This window comes from Pyrus communis, chromosome 10 (genome assembly GCF_041283825.1).
Source record: "Pyrus communis isolate YQ-2024b chromosome 10, ASM4128382v1, whole genome shotgun sequence".
NCBI lineage: Eukaryota > Viridiplantae > Streptophyta > Magnoliopsida > Rosales > Rosaceae > Pyrus > Pyrus communis.
This window is the reverse complement of record NC_142574.1, coordinates 16,365,904-16,387,242: the sequence shown is the minus strand read 5'-3', so window position 1 is coordinate 16,387,242 and position 21,339 is coordinate 16,365,904. Positions and strand designations below refer to the sequence as shown.

At 37.1% G+C, this 21,339-nt stretch overlaps 3 protein-coding genes across 5 annotated transcripts; 2 read left to right on the top strand and 1 right to left on the bottom strand.

The window, feature by feature from the left end:
* The first annotated feature begins 8,875 nt into the window (after positions 1-8,875).
* LOC137728008 (putative pectin methylesterase CGR2) lies at positions 8,876-11,960 on the top strand. Its single transcript, XM_068466883.2, has 7 exons — positions 8,876-9,046; positions 9,641-9,790; positions 10,000-10,039; positions 10,207-10,245; positions 10,647-11,021; positions 11,278-11,333; positions 11,525-11,960. The coding sequence occupies exons 2-7, from the start codon at positions 9,668-9,670 to the stop codon at positions 11,675-11,677; spliced, it is 786 nt and encodes a 261-aa protein (XP_068322984.2). The 5' UTR covers positions 8,876-9,046; positions 9,641-9,667; the 3' UTR covers positions 11,678-11,960.
* Positions 11,961-12,696: 736 nt separating this feature from the next.
* On the top strand, positions 12,697-15,473 carry LOC137729495 (protein trichome birefringence-like 13). The gene is made up of 6 exons (XM_068468457.2): positions 12,697-13,276; positions 13,662-13,839; positions 13,989-14,129; positions 14,616-14,736; positions 14,850-14,984; positions 15,144-15,473. The coding sequence occupies exons 1-6, from the start codon at positions 12,859-12,861 to the stop codon at positions 15,405-15,407; spliced, it is 1,257 nt and encodes a 418-aa protein (XP_068324558.2). The 5' UTR covers positions 12,697-12,858; the 3' UTR covers positions 15,408-15,473.
* Positions 15,474-15,740: 267 nt separating this feature from the next.
* On the bottom strand, positions 15,741-20,130 carry LOC137729496 (branched-chain-amino-acid aminotransferase 2, chloroplastic-like). Of its 3 annotated transcripts, none has more exons than XM_068468458.2 (10): positions 19,997-20,130; positions 19,157-19,249; positions 18,875-19,055; positions 18,173-18,349; positions 17,907-18,038; positions 17,719-17,814; positions 16,520-16,636; positions 16,348-16,443; positions 16,122-16,234; positions 15,741-16,031 (listed from the first exon to the last, which is right to left on the bottom strand). In XM_068468458.2, exons 2-10 carry the CDS (start codon positions 19,195-19,197, stop codon positions 15,917-15,919), a joined length of 1,068 nt encoding a protein of 355 aa, XP_068324559.2. In that variant the 5' UTR covers positions 19,198-19,249; positions 19,997-20,130; the 3' UTR covers positions 15,741-15,916. The 3 variants fall into 3 exon arrangements, with proteins under 3 accessions (XP_068324559.2, XP_088533842.1, XP_088533843.1); XM_088677716.1 differs by having other exon boundaries at positions 20,016-20,127; XM_088677717.1 differs by having other exon boundaries at positions 19,157-19,246; positions 19,997-20,072.
* Between the last annotated feature and the right edge of the window lie 1,209 nt (positions 20,131-21,339).

Below are 21,339 nucleotides of genomic sequence, written 5' to 3'. Positions count from 1 at the left end.
GCAATCGTGATCTTCGTAATCAGAATCCAACTTCGTCCTTTGGTTTTGATTATAGGTACGTAAAAATGCCTTCAATCTCAATGAATGAAAAAAGGCAAATAGGGAGTTGTCGTTAGCATTCTTCTTAATACTTTTGTAAAAATGATTTTTGAATGGCCTATTATCTTTATGCTTATCATGGTTTATTTTTGGGCTTTTTTTTTTATACAATGATATATTTACACTAAAAGGTGAGAATATAAATTTATTTCGAACTCGACATTTACAAGATTCGAACCTAAGATCTCTCACTTACAAGTGAAGAAGAATGCCGATGAACCATACTACTAAGTGGCAAAAAGATAAACATGGGTGGTCACTTAGCTAATTGTCTTAATGATTAGTGTCTTTCTTTTTAACTCACTACGTCATACGTTCAAACCATTTTTCTTCCTATTAATGTAAATTAATGTAAAATATCGTTTGTGATAAAAAAAATAACGATGAGGCAATTATTTCTTTTAAGGAGCTTTAATGAAAAGAGTTTGAACTGACTTTAATTTAATTAAAAATCACCCTAAACTATTATTTAACCAAAAAAACTTAAAATTTAATCATTAGAACAAAACTATTTATATAATAGGCCCTACAAACATAAATACTCACGGGCTGAATTAAAAACCCAACACAATAAATAATTTTTTTCCAAACTTATTAGACATGAAAGTGATGAATTGGTGTCCACCATCCCCACTTCTATTTCCCTCTTTGACATCCACCATTCCCACTTTCATTTTTCCTCTACACAATTTCCAAAAACTAAAAATATTACTTATAATGGAAGCTTTAGGAAGCGAACCCACTTGTTTACTCATGGTTGGGTACAATTGCCTCACTTATTTTTCTTTTCTTTTCTTTTCTTTTCTTTTTTTTTTTTCCAAATGTGTTTTTACTTTTGTTTGAACTTAATTCTTTCTTCTTCTCTCTGTTTTTCTACCTAGTATACTTTTTTCTGAACTATAAGTAACCCCTTCAACTTTTGTCACGTTCACTTTTCTTGGGTTAACTATACAAATTTGAACTTTGAGATTCTTCAAGGAAAAAGAAAAAAAAGAGATCAAATAGCTAAAATATTTCCATAAATAAACAAAGTTATCAATTATAAACAAATGAAAAGTCTCTAAAATGTAAAATCTTCAAACTGAACATTATTTCTAGAACCGAACACAACCACTATTTTTAGAACTGAGCATTGGCACAACCACTATTTTTATAATTAAACACTAACTATTTGTAGAACTAAACAGTGACTATTTCTTAAACTGAACATTGGTATTATCACTATTATAATTCAAGAAATAGTGTCACTTATTTTGATTCAGTTTCAAAAATAGTGTTGGTTATTTTGCTTTAGTTCCAAAAATAGTGTGGGCTATTTTGGTTCAGTTTCAGAAATATTGTGGGTTATTTTGTTGTAGTTTCAAAAATAGTGTGGTTATTTTGCTTAATTTTCAGAAATAGTGTGGTTATATTGGTTCAGTTTAAGAAATAGTATGATTATTTTGCTATAGTTCTAGAAATAGTGTTTATTTTGTTCCCTTCTAGAAATAGTGTGCGCTATTTTGGTTTAGTTTTCAGAAATAGTGCGTAATTTTGTTGTAGTTCAAGAAATAGTGTGGGTTATTTTGGTTCAGTTTGAGAAATAGTGTTCGTTATTTTGCTGTAGTTTTATAAATATTGTTTATTTTGTTCCCTTCATGAAATAGTGTGGGTTATTTTGGTTCATTTTCAAAAATAGTATATAAATTAAATTATGTTGACATAACTTAATCGTAACCGTTTAAATAAGAGAGAAGATAAGGGGAGAGATTAAGAGGAGAGAATCCTACTCCCCTTTTAAGCCTAGTGATCATAAATTAGTTTAATAGCTAATAGTGAGAAACTTTTCAAGGTGGCAGGAACACACACCTCACAATTACTGGTGGTGTTTGTAATAAATTAAAATCAACCACATGGCTTTTTATTATGTGATTGAAATAATAAGCCAAGAACTTTAACTCCGTCCAACAATGGCGTTAAACTCTCTCTCTCCCTCTCTCTCTCTCTCTCTCTCTCATCTTTGTAAATTTGAAAATATGCTCAAAATGATTTTGTTTGCTAAAATTCAGTTATGCTAGTATTAATTATGAGAAACAAATTTGATTTAAGGTTCTTTGTTTGAACAAATTAATTCCTATATTCAACTAGCTGGCAAGAACCATTATTCCCAAGAGGTTTAAAGTTATCTGAAACACCACCAAAGTATAAGCCAAAAGTAAGAAACCCATAATCCAGTTGACGTGAGAGGAGGCGGAGGAGTAGGTCATTGCCCGTCTCAGGCGACCTAGACAATTCCTTTGAAGTCCAAGCACATCAATTTTTTTTTCCTTTTTCAAATGAAAAAGAAGAAGACACATTGAAAACTAGAAGAAGACGAATTGAAAGCTTACAAAGGGAACAAATTTCAATTTTGAGGCTTCTCTTGATCATTTTCTTTTTTTCTTTTTTTTTTTAAGAAACTAGGAATAACATTACTAGGGCAAGCCAAAAGAAGTAGAAGGCCAAGAGAGACCAACAAGAACTACACAATGAGAAGAAGGTAGAAAACACAGACTTGGAACAAGCCCCAAGTCACCTTAATCTCATCCTAACATAAATCAAAAGAGGAGGGCAAGAGATGCCATCCATGTTTAGTATACGAACAAATGAAGATGGGGGTCTTACAACCTAGACAGTGTCGTTCATCTCCGCACCCTCATGCTATGCTACAAAGCCTGTCGCTCCATTGTAGGTTCTCGGCACCCAAGCCCAACTACAAGATCTGAAAGCCCTAGCTGCTCCACAAAATTCCAACAGAATCAGGAAAACCTCCCAATTGCCCTGCTCAATGTTCCCATTTAACCAGGAAATGAGGTTCCGCGAATCCGATTCAACAACAACATCTTCATAGCCCCATCTCAAATCAGTCATGCATCCCTCCAAAATCCCTGCTCAATGTTCCCATTTAACCAGGAAATGAGGTTCCGCGAATCCGATTCAACAACAACATCTTCATAGCCCCATCTCAAATCAGTCATGCATCCCTCCAAAATCCCTAAAGCCTCCGCTATTAACACAGAAGCTGCACGGATCTGCTTCCTGCACACCGCCAGACATCGGCACGTCGAGTCCCTAATATCCACCCCAATATGACCACCTTTATCAACACCATGACAGCTACCATCCACGTTAACTTTAAAAACACCCAAAGGAGGTGGCGACCACGTAGGGGTAATAGACATCTCAGCCATCGAGATTCGCATTGTGCCCCTATCCGGAATAGCCTCATTGAAAGCAGACAACGCCATTGAAGCAACAAGGATAGTCTTCCTAGGGGAAGGATGTGACAACCCGTTCCAAATTTTACGTTTTTATCTTATTTTAAAAGCGTGAATTTACGAAAATGCCATAGAGACAAAGATTTGACTTATGTTGACCATCGTCTAGAGAGACGTATGACTTATTCTTTTAATATATTCTCGTAGTACTTGTTGGTGTGAATGCATAGGCGAAAGCCGTTTGCGAGTCCGGATTATAACGGTATAGTTATAGACGTTTGAAATTGGTTATTTAAATATTTGAATTCCCACCTTGTGGGATTAGTGGACCAATTAAATTAAAGAGACAATAAACTAATTAGAAGGGAAGAGGGAAGCCTGCAGCCAATCAGAAAGAAAGAAGAAGAAAAAAAAAAAAAAAAAAAAAAAAAAAAAAAAAAAAAAGGGAAAGCTTCCCGTGCACCCATGCCCGACCTATGTGACCACCCATTTTCCAAGGCCGATTCCGGCCAACTCCGATGGAATTTTTCGATGCCACCACCACTATCTTGAAGCTCTCTTTCCCCTTTACAAAACCCACCCAAGAACCACCTTGATTAACCATGGTATGTGGCGGTTTGAGGCCACGAAAGTTGACGAAAATCAATAGTGCTCCGGCCACCCTTTTCGATTTTTCAGAAAATCGGCAAAGCGATAGCTGATGCCACCACTTGGGCTTTGTAGCCCATCATCCCAGGAGCAAAACCCAACCAACCTTGACCCCGTTGGACCACCGTAGACGACGAATCGACGTCGGGAAGTTTTAGGCACCCGCCGGCTTTGTGGGCAAAATTGACCATCTTCCGTCCACTTTTGGACTTCGTGGCAGGTATGAAAGTTGCTCCACTCACTGAGATCTTCATATATGTGAAGTTTGAGAATTTTTGGAAATAGTTGGATTTTCCGGCGAGTCGGGGCGGCCAACCGCCACCCACGGCGGCGCGTGGCCAGTGGGCCGCCAATGCTATTTTTAGGCTATGTCGAATGTCTTGAATTCAGTTTTGTTATTTGAATGACATAGGTTGATCGTTGGAACCTAAATTCGTTACGATACGTTGCTTGATGAAAATGTGAATCGACGATCCGACCGTTGGATCGTCACCAAACTTGGGTACATTATAATATGTAATATTTAAAGATCATAGAAATTTATGGATCGGGAATCTGATGTACGGATCTTCCCGAATTGAATTGGTAAGTTAGCAAAATAAATGTTCATGGCCACTTGTTTTAGGCAATTGGCGGAGATCTGACCGTTGGATCGTAATGAAATTTTAATATGTTATTCTAGAAACATATTGTGGATCGTTGGGAGTTGCAGATTGGAAATCTGATATGCGGATCTTCCGGGTCAAGTTATACAGGGTTGTAGACCCTACCGTCGATCTTTGATCGATGGTTGACTTTTGGTCAATAGGTCTCAAATTATTCTTGAAGGTCCTTGAGGATATGTTTCATGTAAATTATGTATTCTATCGGTAAAAAATTTGAGACGTGATTTGATAATTGGTCACAGGCGACGATAGATCGTGATGTCTTGATGTGCGTGCGCTAGAGAATCATAGCGTGGACTCCAGGTGAGTGAATTTTTTCCTTTTTATCGTACATATTATTGAGAGTTCTATTGACACTTTTAAATTGATTAGGTATATTACCTTCATATAATTATTGTGAATGCTTGAAGTACCTATATGAACTACAAATGGCTTGATCTCTGTTTAAGGTACGTAGGCAGTCTAACGAGACATTAGATGCAGCCATAAAATATTTGAGACAAAAGCCTTGCTTGGGAAATTAAGTAATGCGGAGGAAATTGGTAAAGGCAAGTTTTAGTTTTGTGAATTAGTTAGTTAAATTAGTGTTAATTGGGTTGTCATGGATAATTATCCCTGAAAATAAGTAGTTCGGGAGTAGGGCGTTATTGATTGTACACTTCACACCGTATTGTTTATAATTGAAAATGCTACGACATGGTTGAGTATTAGATTGCATCATGGTATATCCATATGTATATTACTTGCATATAATTATTGGGAATGCTTTCAAGTGCAAAGGTGAATGCAGGACACCCAGGTAAGTTCAGGTGAGTTTATGGTATTAGTTGAATCGATTGCGTTATAGCATGACTACAGTTATGTGTTAGGCAACTTCGATACTGTCGTACTGGTTGCCATGAGTTGCACATGTTATATTGAGATGCATTGAAAGCTCATAAACCTGCACCCCGATGTTAGTGCTCCCGCCCGTGGCCAGGGCACAGTCATTCACGTGATGTTCACCTCCCGCACCTTACGCTCACTTTAGATCCAAGGTAGGTGCACAGTCCTGTCGTACAGACCACTTTAGGTGGTTCCGACTGGTAGGTGACCCGCGATTATTCGCACAGTCTTCACGTGATCGTAGCACTTGAGCGTATTTATTTACACCCAGTCTTGTCGTACAGACCACTTTAGGTGGTTCCGACTCGTGTGCAGGTATACTTATTGAGCTATTGGCTAGCCATGATTGATGAGATATGGATAAGTCGTACAGGTCACTATAGGTGACTCTTACTTATATGCTAGTCATGATTGATGACATATGGATAAGTCGTACAGGTCACTATAGATGACTCCGACTTATATGCTAGCCATGATTGATGAGATATGGATAAGTCGTACAGGTCACTATAGGTGACTCCGACTTATATGCTAGCCATGATTGATGAGATATGGATAAGTCGTATAGGTCACTATAGATGACTCCGACTTATATGCTAGCCATGATTGATGAGATATGGATAAGTTGTACATGTCATATTAGATGACACCGACTGATATATCATTTTGTATTGATTAAGTTCATTTGGCCTACTTATTATTGCATGGTGGAGTTGATGGCAAACTGTGGTTTTGGTCATTTCTGAGTATGGTTTGGATATATGTATATATGTTGTACTGTCCTATAGACAACAATAAGGGAATTACAGTGAGGGGTTATTACTGTTAGAAAGGTAATAGTTTTGGGAAGCTTGGTTTTACTGCTTACTCACACTTTCTGTTTTGTACCCCTTCAGGTTTTAACTGCTGAGTTTGTATCGACCAGGATATATAGCTAATCTTAGTATTGGTGGCTACTTTTAAGGATATGATTCTTACCCACACTAATGTACCTTACTTATGCTCTAACATCGAGTGTGAAATGGGTTCGCTCCCACTCGTAGCGCACTCTGGTATTTAGACACTTTTAGATTCAAATTTTTTCACTTTTTATACACTATCACATTTTATGGCTTCGTCACCTTCCAGGTGTTGCCCAGGACAGCTCGATTCAGGGTCCAAATGGACTTTCTGGGTCGGGGTGTGCCAAAGGAAGTTTAGAATTGAAAACCATATCACACATTGCCTTCCAAACTGACCAACACACAAAAGCAATATAGGACAAAGCCTTCTACTTATCCTTAATATGACCCGACAGAGAGGACCACACTCTCTCAAGCCACGTCCAAAAAAAATAATTGCAGCCTTATCAATCCTCAAACCCAAAATACCTCCAAACCAAACTCTATCCACCCATAGGCATAGAAGCAAATTATGTTCGATAGACTCTTCTTGAGATTGACAAATGGGACATAAAGGATTAGGAGCACACCTACGTTTAAACAGATTCAATTTTGTAGCAATGGCCCCACTTATTGCTCTCCACATAAAGTGCCTTATTTTTTTTTTTTTTGGGGGGGGGGGGGGAGATAAAGACCATAACCTCTTCCAAACACCCGAGTTGACCACCACAGAAGAAAAGGGCTGCGAAACTCAACTTCGACGATTCAAATTGAAAAGTCGATGATATCCCGATTTAACCGTGAATCTTCCTCTACGTTCATGCGGCCAAATCAAACGGTCATTTTGCTCGGGGTCTCTAATAAAAACATCAAGTACTGCCTCTTTATCCCTCTCAGCCACCCTACCTTCGACCTCATCCTCCAACCACGATCTATTATGCGAGTTGATCAAAGATGTCACCAAAATATTTGGGTCAGCCACCACTCCAGGGGCTGGATTGGGACGTCCCCCCTCCAAATCCAGGATCCATCTGTCCACCCAAACACGAACCTGATTCCCACTCATGATTTGCCAATGTGAATTCGAAGCAATAACATCTTTGCCAGCCAGGAGACTAGACCACCCCCAAGAAGCCCTCCCACCTTTCTTAGCTTCGAGGAAAGAGCAATTAGGATAATACCCGCCTTTCAAAACTCGGGCCCATAAAGAATCAGGCTCCATTAATAAGCGCCACCCTTGTTTTGCCAATAGAGAAAGATTAAATGCCTTGAGGTCACGAAAACCCGTTCCCCCTCCTGCTTCGGCCTTCCCAAAACTTGCCTACTAACCCAATGAATTTTTCGCTCATCAGCTCTCTGTCCCCACCAAAAATTTGCAACCGTAGCATCAATTTTCATTCACATTATTCTGAAAATAAAGTATTAAAATTTATCTAAAAATTATGAAAAAGAAAAAGGAATTAAAAGAAAAAGAAAAAGTTTTAACTTTTGCTCTCATACACTAAAGTTGGAACAATTCAAAATTCGCGCAATAAAAATTACTCTGGGTACTAAACCTATACATAACATATTGTGACGTTACAAATAGACGCATGTTCAACCATTGAAGACATGCTTGGTAAAAAATCGCTAGATTCGACTAAGGTAACCTAGTTGGAAACAACATTTGCAATATTCTGAATATACTTGATATTTTCACGGAAATATTCGTAAATTTAAGAAACAATATGGAAAGAGGGGGTGAAGTAACTTCATCCTATATTCATGATATTTTCGGAAATCAGTCAATTTCCTCATATATTTTTGATATTTTTAGGAAATATGTAGTGTTTGTAGACAATTTGCAAAAAGCTTGTAGGAAATATCCATGAGCCAATGCATTCTTTATTTTTTTAATTTCTTTCTTTATAGTATTAGTTTACTTCAATAAAACTTATTCCGCTTTCATGATGAAAATTTCAATTAAATTATGTATAATTTATTGTTTCTAGTGAAATGCTTTATTTTATTACTTGTCATTATAAGGAAGTCTTTCATTTCACATATCACATACTTATTGTTTACACAGTATCTAATCATTAATTCTTGATTCATACGTGCGTTGTGGCTTCATATGATCATAAGACATTCCTTAAAAAATAATTTTAAATTTCCATGTAAATTTCCATTATTTCCATAGAAGACAATCAATGTCGAAATAAATATATGATATATCCATTGATATTTTCATAAATTTGCTTATCGATATTTTCACCGATACCGATATTTTAAATACCGGTTGAAAACCTCTCTTCAATATGAAGTGCTTATTTTGTGATACTCCTTTTCATTCCTCCTTGAAAGTCAATAAATTAAAAAATAGATTATTTTATTAATATTTGTACAAATAAATATCTCTTTGTTATAGCAAAAATTAAGGCAAACTGAGAATAAAATGCAATTCCACTTGCACAAATAGCGTCGGTGTTTATTAAATTACTTTTATTTTCTTCTATTAAATTTACTTTTATTTAGTGGAGATGGACTTGCCGTGTGCAGGACCCTGCAAGCTAAAGAGAGAAAAAACCATCTCTCAGATCTGAATCGCGCTCTAGATCTCCTAATCCAGATTTTCCCGCTGAATTTTCCCCAGGTTTCTCTCCGTTTACTTCTCGCATCATTGCTTTATTCTTTTCTTTTTCGGATTCTAGATCCGTTTCTTTGAATGCAACCGACTGATTTCATCCACAGAGTAGCTTAATTCACTGGTTATTCGATCGAAATTGAATTGTTTTTTGTTATTTGGGTTGAAGATTGCATTATTATGTTGTGTTTTTGAGTTCTTGCTAATTTCGTAGCTGATTGGATTAAGGGTTGGTGTTATTTGCAAGTATTTGAGCTGAAACATGCATGTTTCTGTGGAATTTTGCTAAAATTATGCAACTATTTGATTGATAATACTGAATTGAGTAATCGGTTGTGGGTAGATTTATGTGAGAAGCAATATTGTGTATAATTTTGGATTAGGAGGTGGCAGTTTGCAATATGTATGTATTCGAAATTGATGTTTTGAATGCGAATTTCGTGTTGATATGGAAGCCAGTAGATCTTATTGTGCCCGTTTAGTTGGATTATGTGAATAAGTTGAGATCAATGAGTAGAAAACAGTTAGAAAAATGTTTCGGCAGAAGGCATTTGGAAACACTGCTAATGAAAGTTTTGTTTCAAATTTTGCTACCTTTTGCAGGATTTTTAGTCTAAAGTATTTAAAGTCATGTCGAGGAGGCCAGTAAATCCTTCTAGACGCATTGGTGACGGTGGAAGTATACCATTTGTGGGTGCAGTGCAATCCAAAGCACGCTCTTCACCTCTACTGTCCATAGGACTTGTGCTTGTGGTACTTTCTATCACCATTGTTCTTTCAGTTCATCATTAGTTTTTAAGACCATGGTGTAATCCTAGCATATCCAGAAAACACAGTCACAAACAGAAGACTAAAAATGTGTCCACACATCTTTGAATCCTAGTAGTAATACCGTCACTAAACCCAATTACACAAACAGGTCTAGTTTCTTACTAAAATACTGACTAACTTTTAAATTTCAGGGTGCAATTCTTCTCGTCTTCTACACTTTTAGCGGGTCAGGTTAGTAGTTGTTTTGACTTCTACTTGTAAGTAAGGTTTATTGAAAAAGCAATTTCCTTTTCCTTCTAAAAAAGCTCAGCTCAATTGAGTAAGTCAGTCTGAGAGCAACCAACCCTGTACTTTTTACATTCCTTTTTGTTCTCAATAATTATGGTTTTGAATTACAGGCGGCCGGAGCACTAAGGAGGCTGTAATTAAACTTGAAGGTATGTTTCATGATCCATTCTTTTGTCTACCTTCCATCACTCACCTTTCGTAGAAAACGTCTTTGAACTGTGTTATTATCGAGCATGTCCAATTCTGTGGTATTCTAGGTATAATTCCTTAGATTCCTGTATTAGTTTTTGCTCCTACAGGCACAAGGCTGTACAGAATTAATCTTTTGAACTGTTCAGACAATTTGCGTTCACAATCTCAGTTGTTTCAGACTATGTAAATGTTATGCATGAGAAATTCTTACTGTTTTTCTTTTTTGTTTATTTTTACAAGTACTAGAAAGTCTTTGCCATGAGAGATAGTTCTCTGAATTTTTGTGTTGTACTGTTAGCATATTTTTCCAGATAGAAAAACTATTTTACAGTCTGAAAATCTCTATATTCACATGCAGGTGGTGTTTCGTGTACGTTTGAAGTTCAGAGAGCAATACCTATACTAAAGAAAGCGTATGGTGATAGCATGCGTAAGGTGTTGCATGTGGGCCCTGAAACCTGTTCAGTGGTATCTAAATTACTGAAAGAGGTGGATACTGAAGCCTGGGGTGTGGAGCCATATGACTTAGAAGATGCTGATGCAAGTTGCAAGAGTCTTGTGAACAAAGGCATTGTGCGTGCTGCTGATATAAAGTTTCCTTTGCCATACCGGCCAAAATCGTTTTCTCTTGTAATTGCATCGGATGCATTAGATTACTTGTCTCCGAAGTACCTCAACAGAACTCTTCCAGAGTTGGCGAGGGTATCTGCTGATGGTGTTGTTATATTTACGGGTAAAAATTTCTCACCGAACCCCCACCACACCCCAAATGAGATATAATGATGGTGCTTGTCTGGATCGCTATTCACAATCAATTAGTAGAAGCTAATACTTGAACTTAATTGGTAGAGGTGCATGCGTATTGTTTTCCTAACCAAAATCTAAACATAATGTTTTAGTTGGCCCGGCCCTTGATCGATTATGCAAAATCATACATGACAGTTATTGTTCTCTTTGATTTTTTATATACGTGTCATTTCCTTTTATAGGTTACCCAAGTCAGCATAAAGCTAAAGTTGCAGAGCCATCCAAATTTGGCCGTCCAGTAAGTTATTAATGCTTAATAATATTGCGACTTCTCGTACACATTGATGACAATTGTTGGTGCAACACCTTTTTTGATTCTCAATTTCATTTTCTTGCTTTGGTTGTATCACTGTATGGTTGTGGCAAGTTTAGCCTCCTTCCATACAAAACTTAAATCTAGTAGTATGATGCAACGATTTTGTTTTAAAGGCGAAATTGCGAAGCTCGTCATGGTGGATAAGGTACTTTGTTCAAACAAGCTTAGAAGAGAACGAAGTAGCCTCAAAGAAGTTTGAACAGGCTTCACTCAAGAGATCTTACACACCTACGTGCCAAGTTTTCCACCTCAAGTCATACCATTAAGAATCACAAAATTGCATCTTTGCTCTATCAGCCTCTTGGTAAAAACACCGTGTACGAAACGTCTTCAGCGCCCGAAGGGTAAGTTTATGTTGAAAGGAAGTACAGAGCCAAATTGTGCGCTCGGGTATGACATCCTCACTATGTATTCTTTGACGTGATGTATTTATTTTCCTCAACATTGCTGCTCCTTCTTCCTGTTGTTGCAGTAAAAGATATGTTAGTACTCTAGATCTGTTTTTGTTCATTACATTTATAAAACACAAAATAATCTCTTCGTGATCAATTTAATATTTCTTGAATGAATGTCATCCAATGATTTTCCAAAAAAACTGATGTCCAGATTCACCACATCCAGACTCTACTTAAATTTGAAAAGGGCATGTGTCTACACATTTGGATTGAATAAATCGAAGGATAATCAAGGAATAGAAATTAAGAGGAGCGTGTAGAGGTTGAGAAAGGGTGTGAAAATCATTTCACTTTGAGAAACTGCCGTATTATTTGGTGAATAAAACTCAGAATAGTGCTATTCACCCGCTCATTTTTATTTACTCTTATTAATTTTTGTCATTGATCTTCAATTCATTCAATATGACGGTCGAAAATTGATAAAGGTATGTGAGAAGTAAAAATAGGTGTATAAATGGCAATACCTTAAAACTTATTAGCGTACGGATTTGTCTTTTTATATTTAACAATTGAGTCAGTTTATCTTTTCAACTTGGTTATTCATTTGCTGTCTAAAATAAAACTTAGTCGTACTTTACCTTTGAAATTTAAAATTGTCACTTCATAAAACTCCCAATTCGTCTTATGTTTACCCTATTTTTGGCACCCAAAAAAAAAAAAAAAGTAATGTAAAATCGTCAATAAAGGTTTGTTAGACATTTCTTTTATGAGGGTTAGAATAATTTTAAAATAGTTAAAAACGCTTTCAGGCCTTCAAAATTGCTTGCGACATTACAAGAAGTATTTCTAAGTGCCTTTTTTTTAAGCACTACAAATATTTTAATAGAAGTGCTTCGAAGTGTAAGCCGAAGTGCTTTTGCAAGAAACCGTCCAAGAAAAAACTGAGCAACAAAGCGCTTTTATAATATTGTCTTTTTTGCTGGAGAATTGCTTTTATAAGTTGCGGTTGGGGCTAAAAACCTGCGCCAAAAGTCATCCACGAGAGTGAAGGCATGGCCTCCAGAGAGCAACACTCTCAACAGCAAAACCAGACGAGGAAAGTCCCACTCTTCCCTCTCCTCTCCCTCGTCTGCTTTGTCTCCATCTTCCTCGTCCTCTCCTCCATTCGAAATACCTCCGTTCCTCCGCGGCCGCATAACGCGAGCTTCGAATTCCAAAAGACTGACGGATCCGACCCGAGTCGTCGGGGCGGGTCGTGTGACTACTCCGACGGAAAATGGATCCACGACCCGGATTCCCCTCCGAGGTACGACAACACCTGCAAGGAGATATTCAAGGGATGGAATTGCATTTCCAGCGGCAAATCCAACGGTCGGGAACTACTCAAGTGGAGATGGAAGCCAAAGGGTTGTGATCTACCGCCGTTCGATCCGGTTCGGTTTCTGAAGATGTACAGACACACCAGCATTGGTACTCTCTCTCTCTCTCTCTTATTTATATATGTTTCAAGTTATTTAGTTGTCATGTGAAGTTATTGTCTGTTTGGTTGCTGAGAAAGAGTGAGAAAATCTGGCATTTGAAGCTAGGGCAAGAGATAAACAAACTGAAATCCTGATTTTTGAAATTTACATTACTTGATTGAATGCAGGCCTCTGTTTTCTTAGCTGCTTAATTCTAATGGACCCAAAGTTTTAGTTTTTTAGGATATCTGATAGACCGGCATTTGGTACTTAGTTTAAACGCCGCATCAAATGCGATAGATAGGATGATTTGAAGGACTTTGTGGTAGAGCAATAAATATGTATTGAATCCTAGGTTGTATGTATGGAAACCTTATGGATGTTCTACAGTGCAGGGTTCGTTGGTGATTCATTGAACCGCAATATGTTTGTTTCGCTTTTCTGTTCTCTGAAACGAGCGTCAAGTGAAGTAAAGAAGTGGCGGCCAGCTGGTGCTGATCGCGGGTTTACATTTCTTCAGTATAATCTCACCCTTGCATACCATCGAACAAATCTTTTGGCACATTATGGTAGGTAAGCTACGTCTGCAGCTATGTGATGGTTAAGCGTTTGTTTAATTAGATGAAACGATGGGGAACTGAATGACGTCTCACACATGTGAAGCTCTAATGTTTGTCTGTTTATTTGTGCACTTAGGCTGTTTATGCTTTTGTTTGATGCAGGTGGTCAGCCGATGCTAATGGTGGGGAGCTGGAATCTCTTGGATATAAGGAGGGCTATAGAGTTGATGTTGACATTCCAGATGGGACATGGGCAGAAGCTCTAAGCTTTCATGACATTCTGATCTTTAACACAGGGCACTGGTAATTCTTTTTATTCTTTTTTATTTTTTTATTTTTTTATTTTTTTATTCAAGATTTTTGTAAATGTGGCGGATACATTTATTACGTGATTAAAATTACTTCTTCTTTTTAATTTCATAATGTGATTACAGTAAGTAATATGTATCATTTAGCCTGGTATTGATAATCACGATACAATTTACTTATAGCGATGGCGAGTGAGAAGAATTTTGATGTAGGAAAACATTACTAGTAAGATAGAAGAGATCAAGCAATTTGAAATATTCCGTGAAGCTTGTTGATTTTCCCACGAGGCGATCAGGAATTAAAGTTTCCATGATCTAATTGATTCTCCAAGTAAATACCAAGCACAACAGGAACAGAAACCAACCCTTATTTGTCTATCTTCAAGAGGACCATAAAAAGCAGCCATTTAAATACCAGAGCAGTAAAATTCTAAATGTGAAAAGTTAGTCATTTGATTTTTTGGTTCTTATGAATAAACAGGTGGTGGGCTCCTTCAAAGTTTGACCCGACAAAGTCGCCCATGCTTTTTTTTGAAAATGGTCAGCCCGTGGTTCCTCCAGTGCTCCCTAATGTTGGCCTTGATATGGTTTTGAACCACATGGTACAGAATTTTTTAAAGATAAAAAGCTTCATAAATTGTTTAATTTTATGTTCCATGAGAAATATAGAGTAGTATTCTGGTGATCATGTTTTTGATGGATTCGTTCATTGTAGGTAATGCTTGTGGAGAACAGAACGAAACCAGGTGCAGTCAAATTGTTTCGTACTCAATCACCTAGACATTTTGAAGGGGGTGACTGGGACCAAGGTGGCTCTTGTAACCGGCTAAAGCCTTTATCAGTAGAGCAGGTGAGTGGCATGATGCTATAATAACCCGAATGGATCTTATGTCTGTATTTACTTTTGAGCAAAATGAATGTTATGATTTGTGCCCTAGCACAAACACCTTCTACTTTCTTTGTGTTGTTTCAATTAAGCTCTTGTATAACATTACGGTTTGTTTTCCAGGTTGAAGAACTCTTCTCAGTGAAGAATAATGGTACAAACGTGGAGGCACGCTTGGTGAATCAACACCTCTACAAGGCCCTTAAAGGATCAAGTTTCCAGATTTTGGACATAACCCACATGAGTGAGTTCAGAGCAGACGCCCATCCATCCACTGCCGGTGGAAAGAAGCACAACGATTGCATGCACTGGTGCTTGCCAGGATTAACAGATAGTTGGAATGACTTATTTGTAGAGCAGCTAAACATCATTAGAAGTAGAAATTAATGAATTATTTTCATGTTGAGATTTTTCCATTATTTTTCATCTGAAATTTCAACTTTCACAGCACAATCCCATCTTATTCTCAGTGCTACATTTTTGAAAACCACATAATGTTGCATCCACAGGAGGCAACTTTGGTTAGAACACGAGGAAAATTCCGGCCATGGCTTTGATGGCTGTGCCACCCAAACTGCGGCATTGAGAGTAAATGGTAATGTTCTATATTTGCTTGTCTTATATATTCTGTTTTAGAAGTCTTTCCAACCACCCGAAAGTTATTCCATCCCATTAAGCCCACTTTGAACGTGCTCCGTTTGCCGGATTATTATGATGAGATCATACAAAGCTAGCTTTTTTCCGGAATTTTATTAAAATGGGGGCAGGATGAGCAAGGTTTAGTTCTGTTTACACCATCAAATTATTCAACAAGGTTGAACCAAGCAAAAAATGAAAAGAAGAGCAAATTAACTTTTCGGATTTGGAACGTTCGATCTATAGACGGAGGAGAAAACTCAATTGATCTCCATGGTCCATCCCTTCTTGTCTTCCAGACGCCCTGTTTGGATTCCTGTTAGGGTTTCACGCAGTTTGTGAAAGAGTGTTCCTTTTCCTGTGTTGTACTCAACCCTGCAAACGCAACGTCGCGGCATCCGGACATTAAACCAGAAAACCAAAAAACAAGAGAAAAAAGAGAAACAAGTTCAATTATCTCCGTACCTTTTGCCTTGATAAGTTGCAGCACCAATTGGGGTGACAACAACAGCAGTTCCTGTGCAGAAAGCTTCGTCAGCTTCAAGCAAATCCTCCACCGGAATTACACGTTCCTCGACCTGATTGAAGAAAGCCATGCATGCTCTTATTAAATCTTGTTATACAAAAACTATAAGAATGAAGAGCATTTTGATAGGCTTTCTTGATGAAGAATGAAGAGTAATAATATAACCTGGTATCCAAAATCGAGGGCGATGGTGATGATGCTTTTACGAGTGATTCCAGGAAGAATAGTTCCATGAACTGCTGGAGTCGCAAGAACATTACCCTGCAACAACGAAGCAGTTTTACGCTTTCGAATTGGAATTGTGGAGTAAAAGTGCAGTAATATTCATTAACATTACCTTCAGAACGAAAATATTACATGCTATCAGCTCCTCTATGTATTTTCCGGTCACAGAATCCAGGAATAGGACATCAGAAAACCCTTTGGCCCTTGCTTGTTGTTGTGCTAGGTAAGCCTGCAGAACAAACCCCAAAAGCAAACAGTTTGAACTCAATCAACTTGTACCCTACTTTATGGAAGGTACACAGAAAGGGGACAAATGCGGGGTCAATTTGCTAAGTTCCTTGAAGCAGAAGGTGTTATTGCATACTATACAATGCCTGGCACAGACCACAACAAACTGGTGTAGCCGAAAGACGGAACCACACACTTATGGACATGATAAGGAGCATGATCAGAAATTCAAGTCTCCCTCCATCTCAAGGATTATTGAAGCTAGAAATGCTAAATTTGTTGTAGATCATGAGCTCAGTGGGAGTGAATCTGCTCGTAATATATAAACTGAGGAAACTAATGAGTCCAATGAGTCTTCTACGAAAAAAAGGAAGACTGGTTGTTTTTCAAGAGAATCATTCAATTAATACTCTTGAAATAGAACCCATTCAAGTGGAACCACTCCTTGAAGAACAAGCTCATGTGGAACCTACTGCTCAAAATGAACAAAACAAAAGGATAGGGAGTAGAGATAAGGATATCTACATTCCAAGTCATGAATGGACCAAACTCTAATCTTTGGTATAATGCCATGAAAGATGAAATGGAATCTATGGCTAAAAATCAAGTTTGGGCTATTGGATATAAATGAGTCTATAAGACTAAAAGAAATGCATCAGGTAGTATTAAACGATATAAAGTTAGACTTGTAGCTAAGGGTTTCACTAAAAAGGAATGCATTGATTACCATGAGACCTTCTCTCCGATTTCAAAGAAGGATTCATCGAGAATAGTCATGGCTTTATTTGCTCATCTTGAAGTGGGGGTATACATGAAACAACGAGAACGTTTCTTTGACAATAAAGCGGCATCCCGCCAATGTTATTTGAAGTTTGACAATGTAATCACCTCTTATGGTTTTGAGGAAAATATTGCTCATGAATGCGTATACCTCAAGATTAGTAGGAGCAAATTCATTATTTTAGTTTTATGTGTGGATGATATTTTACTTTCAAGCTCTGACTTGCTTTGGTACATGCTGCTGCGCTTGAAACATCGAAATTTTTTATATTTTGACCAAGGAAACTAAGAAGTTATGCTTACCGGCGAATAGTTGGTGATGGACTTGACACCTCCAGTTCCACCAGGAGTAGCTCTATGCAGTTGATCCTCGACATACAAGTTCAGGCCTTTCGGGCCCTATCGAATGCACAGACACCAAAAAACTAAGTACCCTTTATCATGATTGTGTATGCAATTAGTCAGCTCTAGATAGTTTTGCTCAACCACACCTTGTGATAAATACCGACTGGAGCAGCAAATACGAGGAATGTGTATTCTGCTGCCGGTGCCACGCCAAGAACAGGTCCGCTTCCAATGAGCAACGGCCTAACATACAGCGTTCCTTTCCCTGGAGGTGGTATCTGTACATGTACATATCCGAGTGATCAAGAACAGATTTCAGCATTGGGAATACTTCTTTGCAATTATGTTCAACATGTAAACTAGTCGAGTTGTGAATTCGAGAGTGTAAGGTCTAAAGGGAAAACGTGAATACCCAACGCTTATTGGCAAGGACTGTTTGCTTCACAGCATCCAGGAATTGTTGAGTAGATGGTGATGGCATTAACATTCTCTCTGCTCCCATCTGCATTCTTAAAGCATTCTCTTCAGGCCTAAAGAGCAGAAATCGATCATCTTCTGTCCTGTACGCCTTAAGACCTTCGAATAAACCCTGACAAAACCACAATGTACATATTTATGTCACCAAAAGTTCCATAGCATAATAACAGAAGAGCATTTTCAATGAATATATCAAAAAACAAATGTCAAATGTTAATTTAATGACTGGTGGCAATGTCAGACTTTTTCAAGATTTATATTTGGTGGATTTATAAGACCCATACAATAAAATAATGAAAAAAAATTAATTGACATCAACTTTTTCATATGTCAAAGTTGACATCAAAAGGTTTATATGTCAATCCATGTAGGATTGACATATCGGTTGGAATTTCTTCTTACTTTCACATTTGATTGTGTGACACTCCACTTAGGATTTGACATCTAATTTGGAGATGGTCTAATAATATTATGTTGTTGCAAAGTGAATATGAGTGAGGCATCTTGGCAGGAATCTACTTAACAAATAGTCAATATTCATAGTTTAACAAGATAACATTTCTCCACGACAATAAAGGAATTTGACTGAATAAGCTACCTAGCTAGCAACAAAGCATGCAAAATGTACCATTGTTACCTGTCCATAATTCAAGACTCCAGCAGATGGGCTGAGCTCAATGTTTCGATAGGGAGTGAGATGGCCTTGTGAGAATTCACCTCCATTGGAACATTTCATGATGTACATGAATTCAGTGGGAATTACTCCAAATCCAAGCTCATCCCAGTTCACATCAGCGTACTTTTCATCCGAACTGCGACTACATTTGCAACGAGAAAACGAAAAAAGAAATTAAGAAAAAAAAAAATATCTCATAAAATTAATTAAGCCATAACAAATAATTAAGAACCAGTAAATTACCTTTCGACAGATTGAGAAATCTTTGGCAAAGAAGAAGGCATAGCTACAAAGTTTCGTCTTGAAATTAATGTTGAGTGAGGTCTCAACAATCTGCTGCAACAATTTATAGAAATGAAGTTATTGGAAGTATAGGCCGTCCTATAAGCCGTCCTACCTACAAAGTATAAGCCATCCTACCTACAAAGTATAAGCCGTCCTATAAGCCGTCCTACCTACAAAGTATAAGCCGTCCTACCTACACACTTGTATCCCTTAATTTAGGGTGATTTGATCTTGTTACTTGAAGTCATGTATATAGATCCTTGTAACCTTGTAGAGAAACATAATGAGAAAAAGCATTCTCTTCCATATTTTCCACAGAAGTTGATATTGGTATTTGCATTTAGTCATAATTTAGGGCGAATTGTATGAATTGCCCTAGGAATCTCATGAAGGAACATGGAAATAATCACAGAAGATTAAGATATAATTTGTAGTTGACATCCTCTGGTTCCTCACTTACCTAACAGTTTATATTCTTAATTAATTGACAAATTAATGCACTATTTCAGACCGCAAGTCTTCCCTAAGATTTTTAAGAAGAAGAAGAAAAAGTTTTAAGTAGAAATCAACTGTATATGAATATGATCATTCCTCCTACTCCAAATGCGAAGTAATGATGAGGAAAATAATATAATTTTTTCCAAACGAAATAATAAAAATGTACATTCAGGAAAATGAACTTCTGGAAAAAAAAATGAATAAACAGTTCTCAAAAAGGATATATATATATATATTTGTATATATGTATATGTATACAGAGAGAGAGAGAGAGAGAGAGAGAGATTGCATGATTCGTACAGAAACTGGAAATTAGTACCAAAAACTGGGGAGGAGAATGGGATAATCCGAGATAATGCTCAAAGCGCAAGAATGCTGATTTTGTTATATATGTGGAGTACGTAGTTCTTTTGTTCGTGCAGTGTCAATTATTGGTTGGCAAATGTGTTTAATTTATTAATTATTTTTGATGAATTTTTGGTTGAGCATTGGTTTTTGTTGATGGTCATGTACAGCTGAATATTCTATAAGAAACATTCTTTCAAGTATTAACGAATAAAAATTAGTTTTTTTTCTATTTTTAAGCAAAACCGGTAGCATTTTATTACTAATAAAATATTAAAATTTACAAGTAGGGCATCCTAACGAGATCCGGTAGTTTCTCGAACCAAAATACATCGTGCTCGAAATAAATGGCTAATTGAACTAGTCTATCGAGTATCGACGACAATCTTGGCATCTCATCAGGCGTGAAATTAGTTTTCTTTGTATTGAAAGATGTCAAAATCCTCAACAGAGTAAGTACATCACGTATTTAAAAAGAGAAATTTTATTTGAACTCATATAACTTTTTTCTACACTCAACTTAAATTTTAAATGTGAAGTGTCTTTTTTATCCTATTGCACAATTACTATAAAGTATAAGATAAAATTAACAAGAAAACTAAAATGTATCAATAAACCCACATTTAATAATCAAATCTTACTATTATGCAATCTTTCTCTTATGTCCTATTTTGGCTAAAATCTTAATACGCTCTCATAGAGAAAATAAGCTCTTTTTGACAAATAGATAGTGATTTTGAAGTTTTTGATCTTACAACTAAAGTATGAATCAATTTATGAGTTTTTATTTTATTTTAATTATTTTATGAACTCAAAGAAAAAATTCACTCGATGTCCCATCCTTGGCGCATCTCAAGATTTGATTTTCCTGCAACTATGTAAGTCTTAAGCAGCAAATAATACTCATTGCAACTGAGACAACCTAGACGCTTCAGAATCTCACAAAATTTATCAGCACCGTCAATATCTTTCTCATCCTCAAAATACTTGAGAAATGCAATTTTGGTATATGGGGATGGATGCAATTCCTCGTTCTTGCTTTCCGAAACAGCAGCTCCCAATTCGCTACAACCAAATCCACCTTACGGGTATTCAAGGCGTGAGCCATGAGCATTTCCTGAGCCTTCATGAAAGACCCTTTAGTCTTCTTACAGGCACTTGCAAAGATCAATTCTGGTTCTTCATGCATGCCCTGACTGAGTTACCCGCATATAGCAACATTTGCCAACCTCATATCAAAACTAAAGCAAATGGATCCCATTCCTCAAACAATTCTTTCAATCCCTCAATATCGTTTT

Excerpts from the sequence above, each read along its gene's own strand:
- LOC137729496 (XM_068468458.2), bottom strand. The coding sequence starts at position 19,197 with ATGCCTTCTTCTTTGCCAAAGATTTCTCAATCTGTCGAAAG. Across the intron at positions 18,039-18,172 it reads TCCTTGCCAATAAGCGTTGG|ATACCACCTCCAGGGAAAGG; the intron begins GTATTCACGTTT and ends GTACATGTACAG. Across the intron at positions 16,032-16,121 it reads GCAACTTATCAAGGCAAAAG|GGTTGAGTACAACACAGGAA; the intron begins GTACGGAGATAA and ends TTGCGTTTGCAG.
- LOC137729495 (XM_068468457.2), top strand. The coding sequence starts at position 12,859 with ATGGCCTCCAGAGAGCAACACTCTCAACAGCAAAACCAGACGAGGAAA. Across the intron at positions 13,277-13,661 it reads GTACAGACACACCAGCATTG|GGTTCGTTGGTGATTCATTG; the intron begins GTACTCTCTCTC and ends TCTACAGTGCAG. Across the intron at positions 13,840-13,988 it reads CTTTTGGCACATTATGGTAG|GTGGTCAGCCGATGCTAATG; the intron begins GTAAGCTACGTC and ends TGTTTGATGCAG.
- LOC137728008 (XM_068466883.2), top strand. The coding sequence starts at position 9,668 with ATGTCGAGGAGGCCAGTAAATCCTTCTAGACGCATTGGTGACGGTGGA. Across the intron at positions 9,791-9,999 it reads CCATAGGACTTGTGCTTGTG|GGTGCAATTCTTCTCGTCTT; the intron begins GTACTTTCTATC and ends TTTAAATTTCAG. Across the intron at positions 10,246-10,646 it reads GGCTGTAATTAAACTTGAAG|GTGGTGTTTCGTGTACGTTT; the intron begins GTATGTTTCATG and ends ATTCACATGCAG.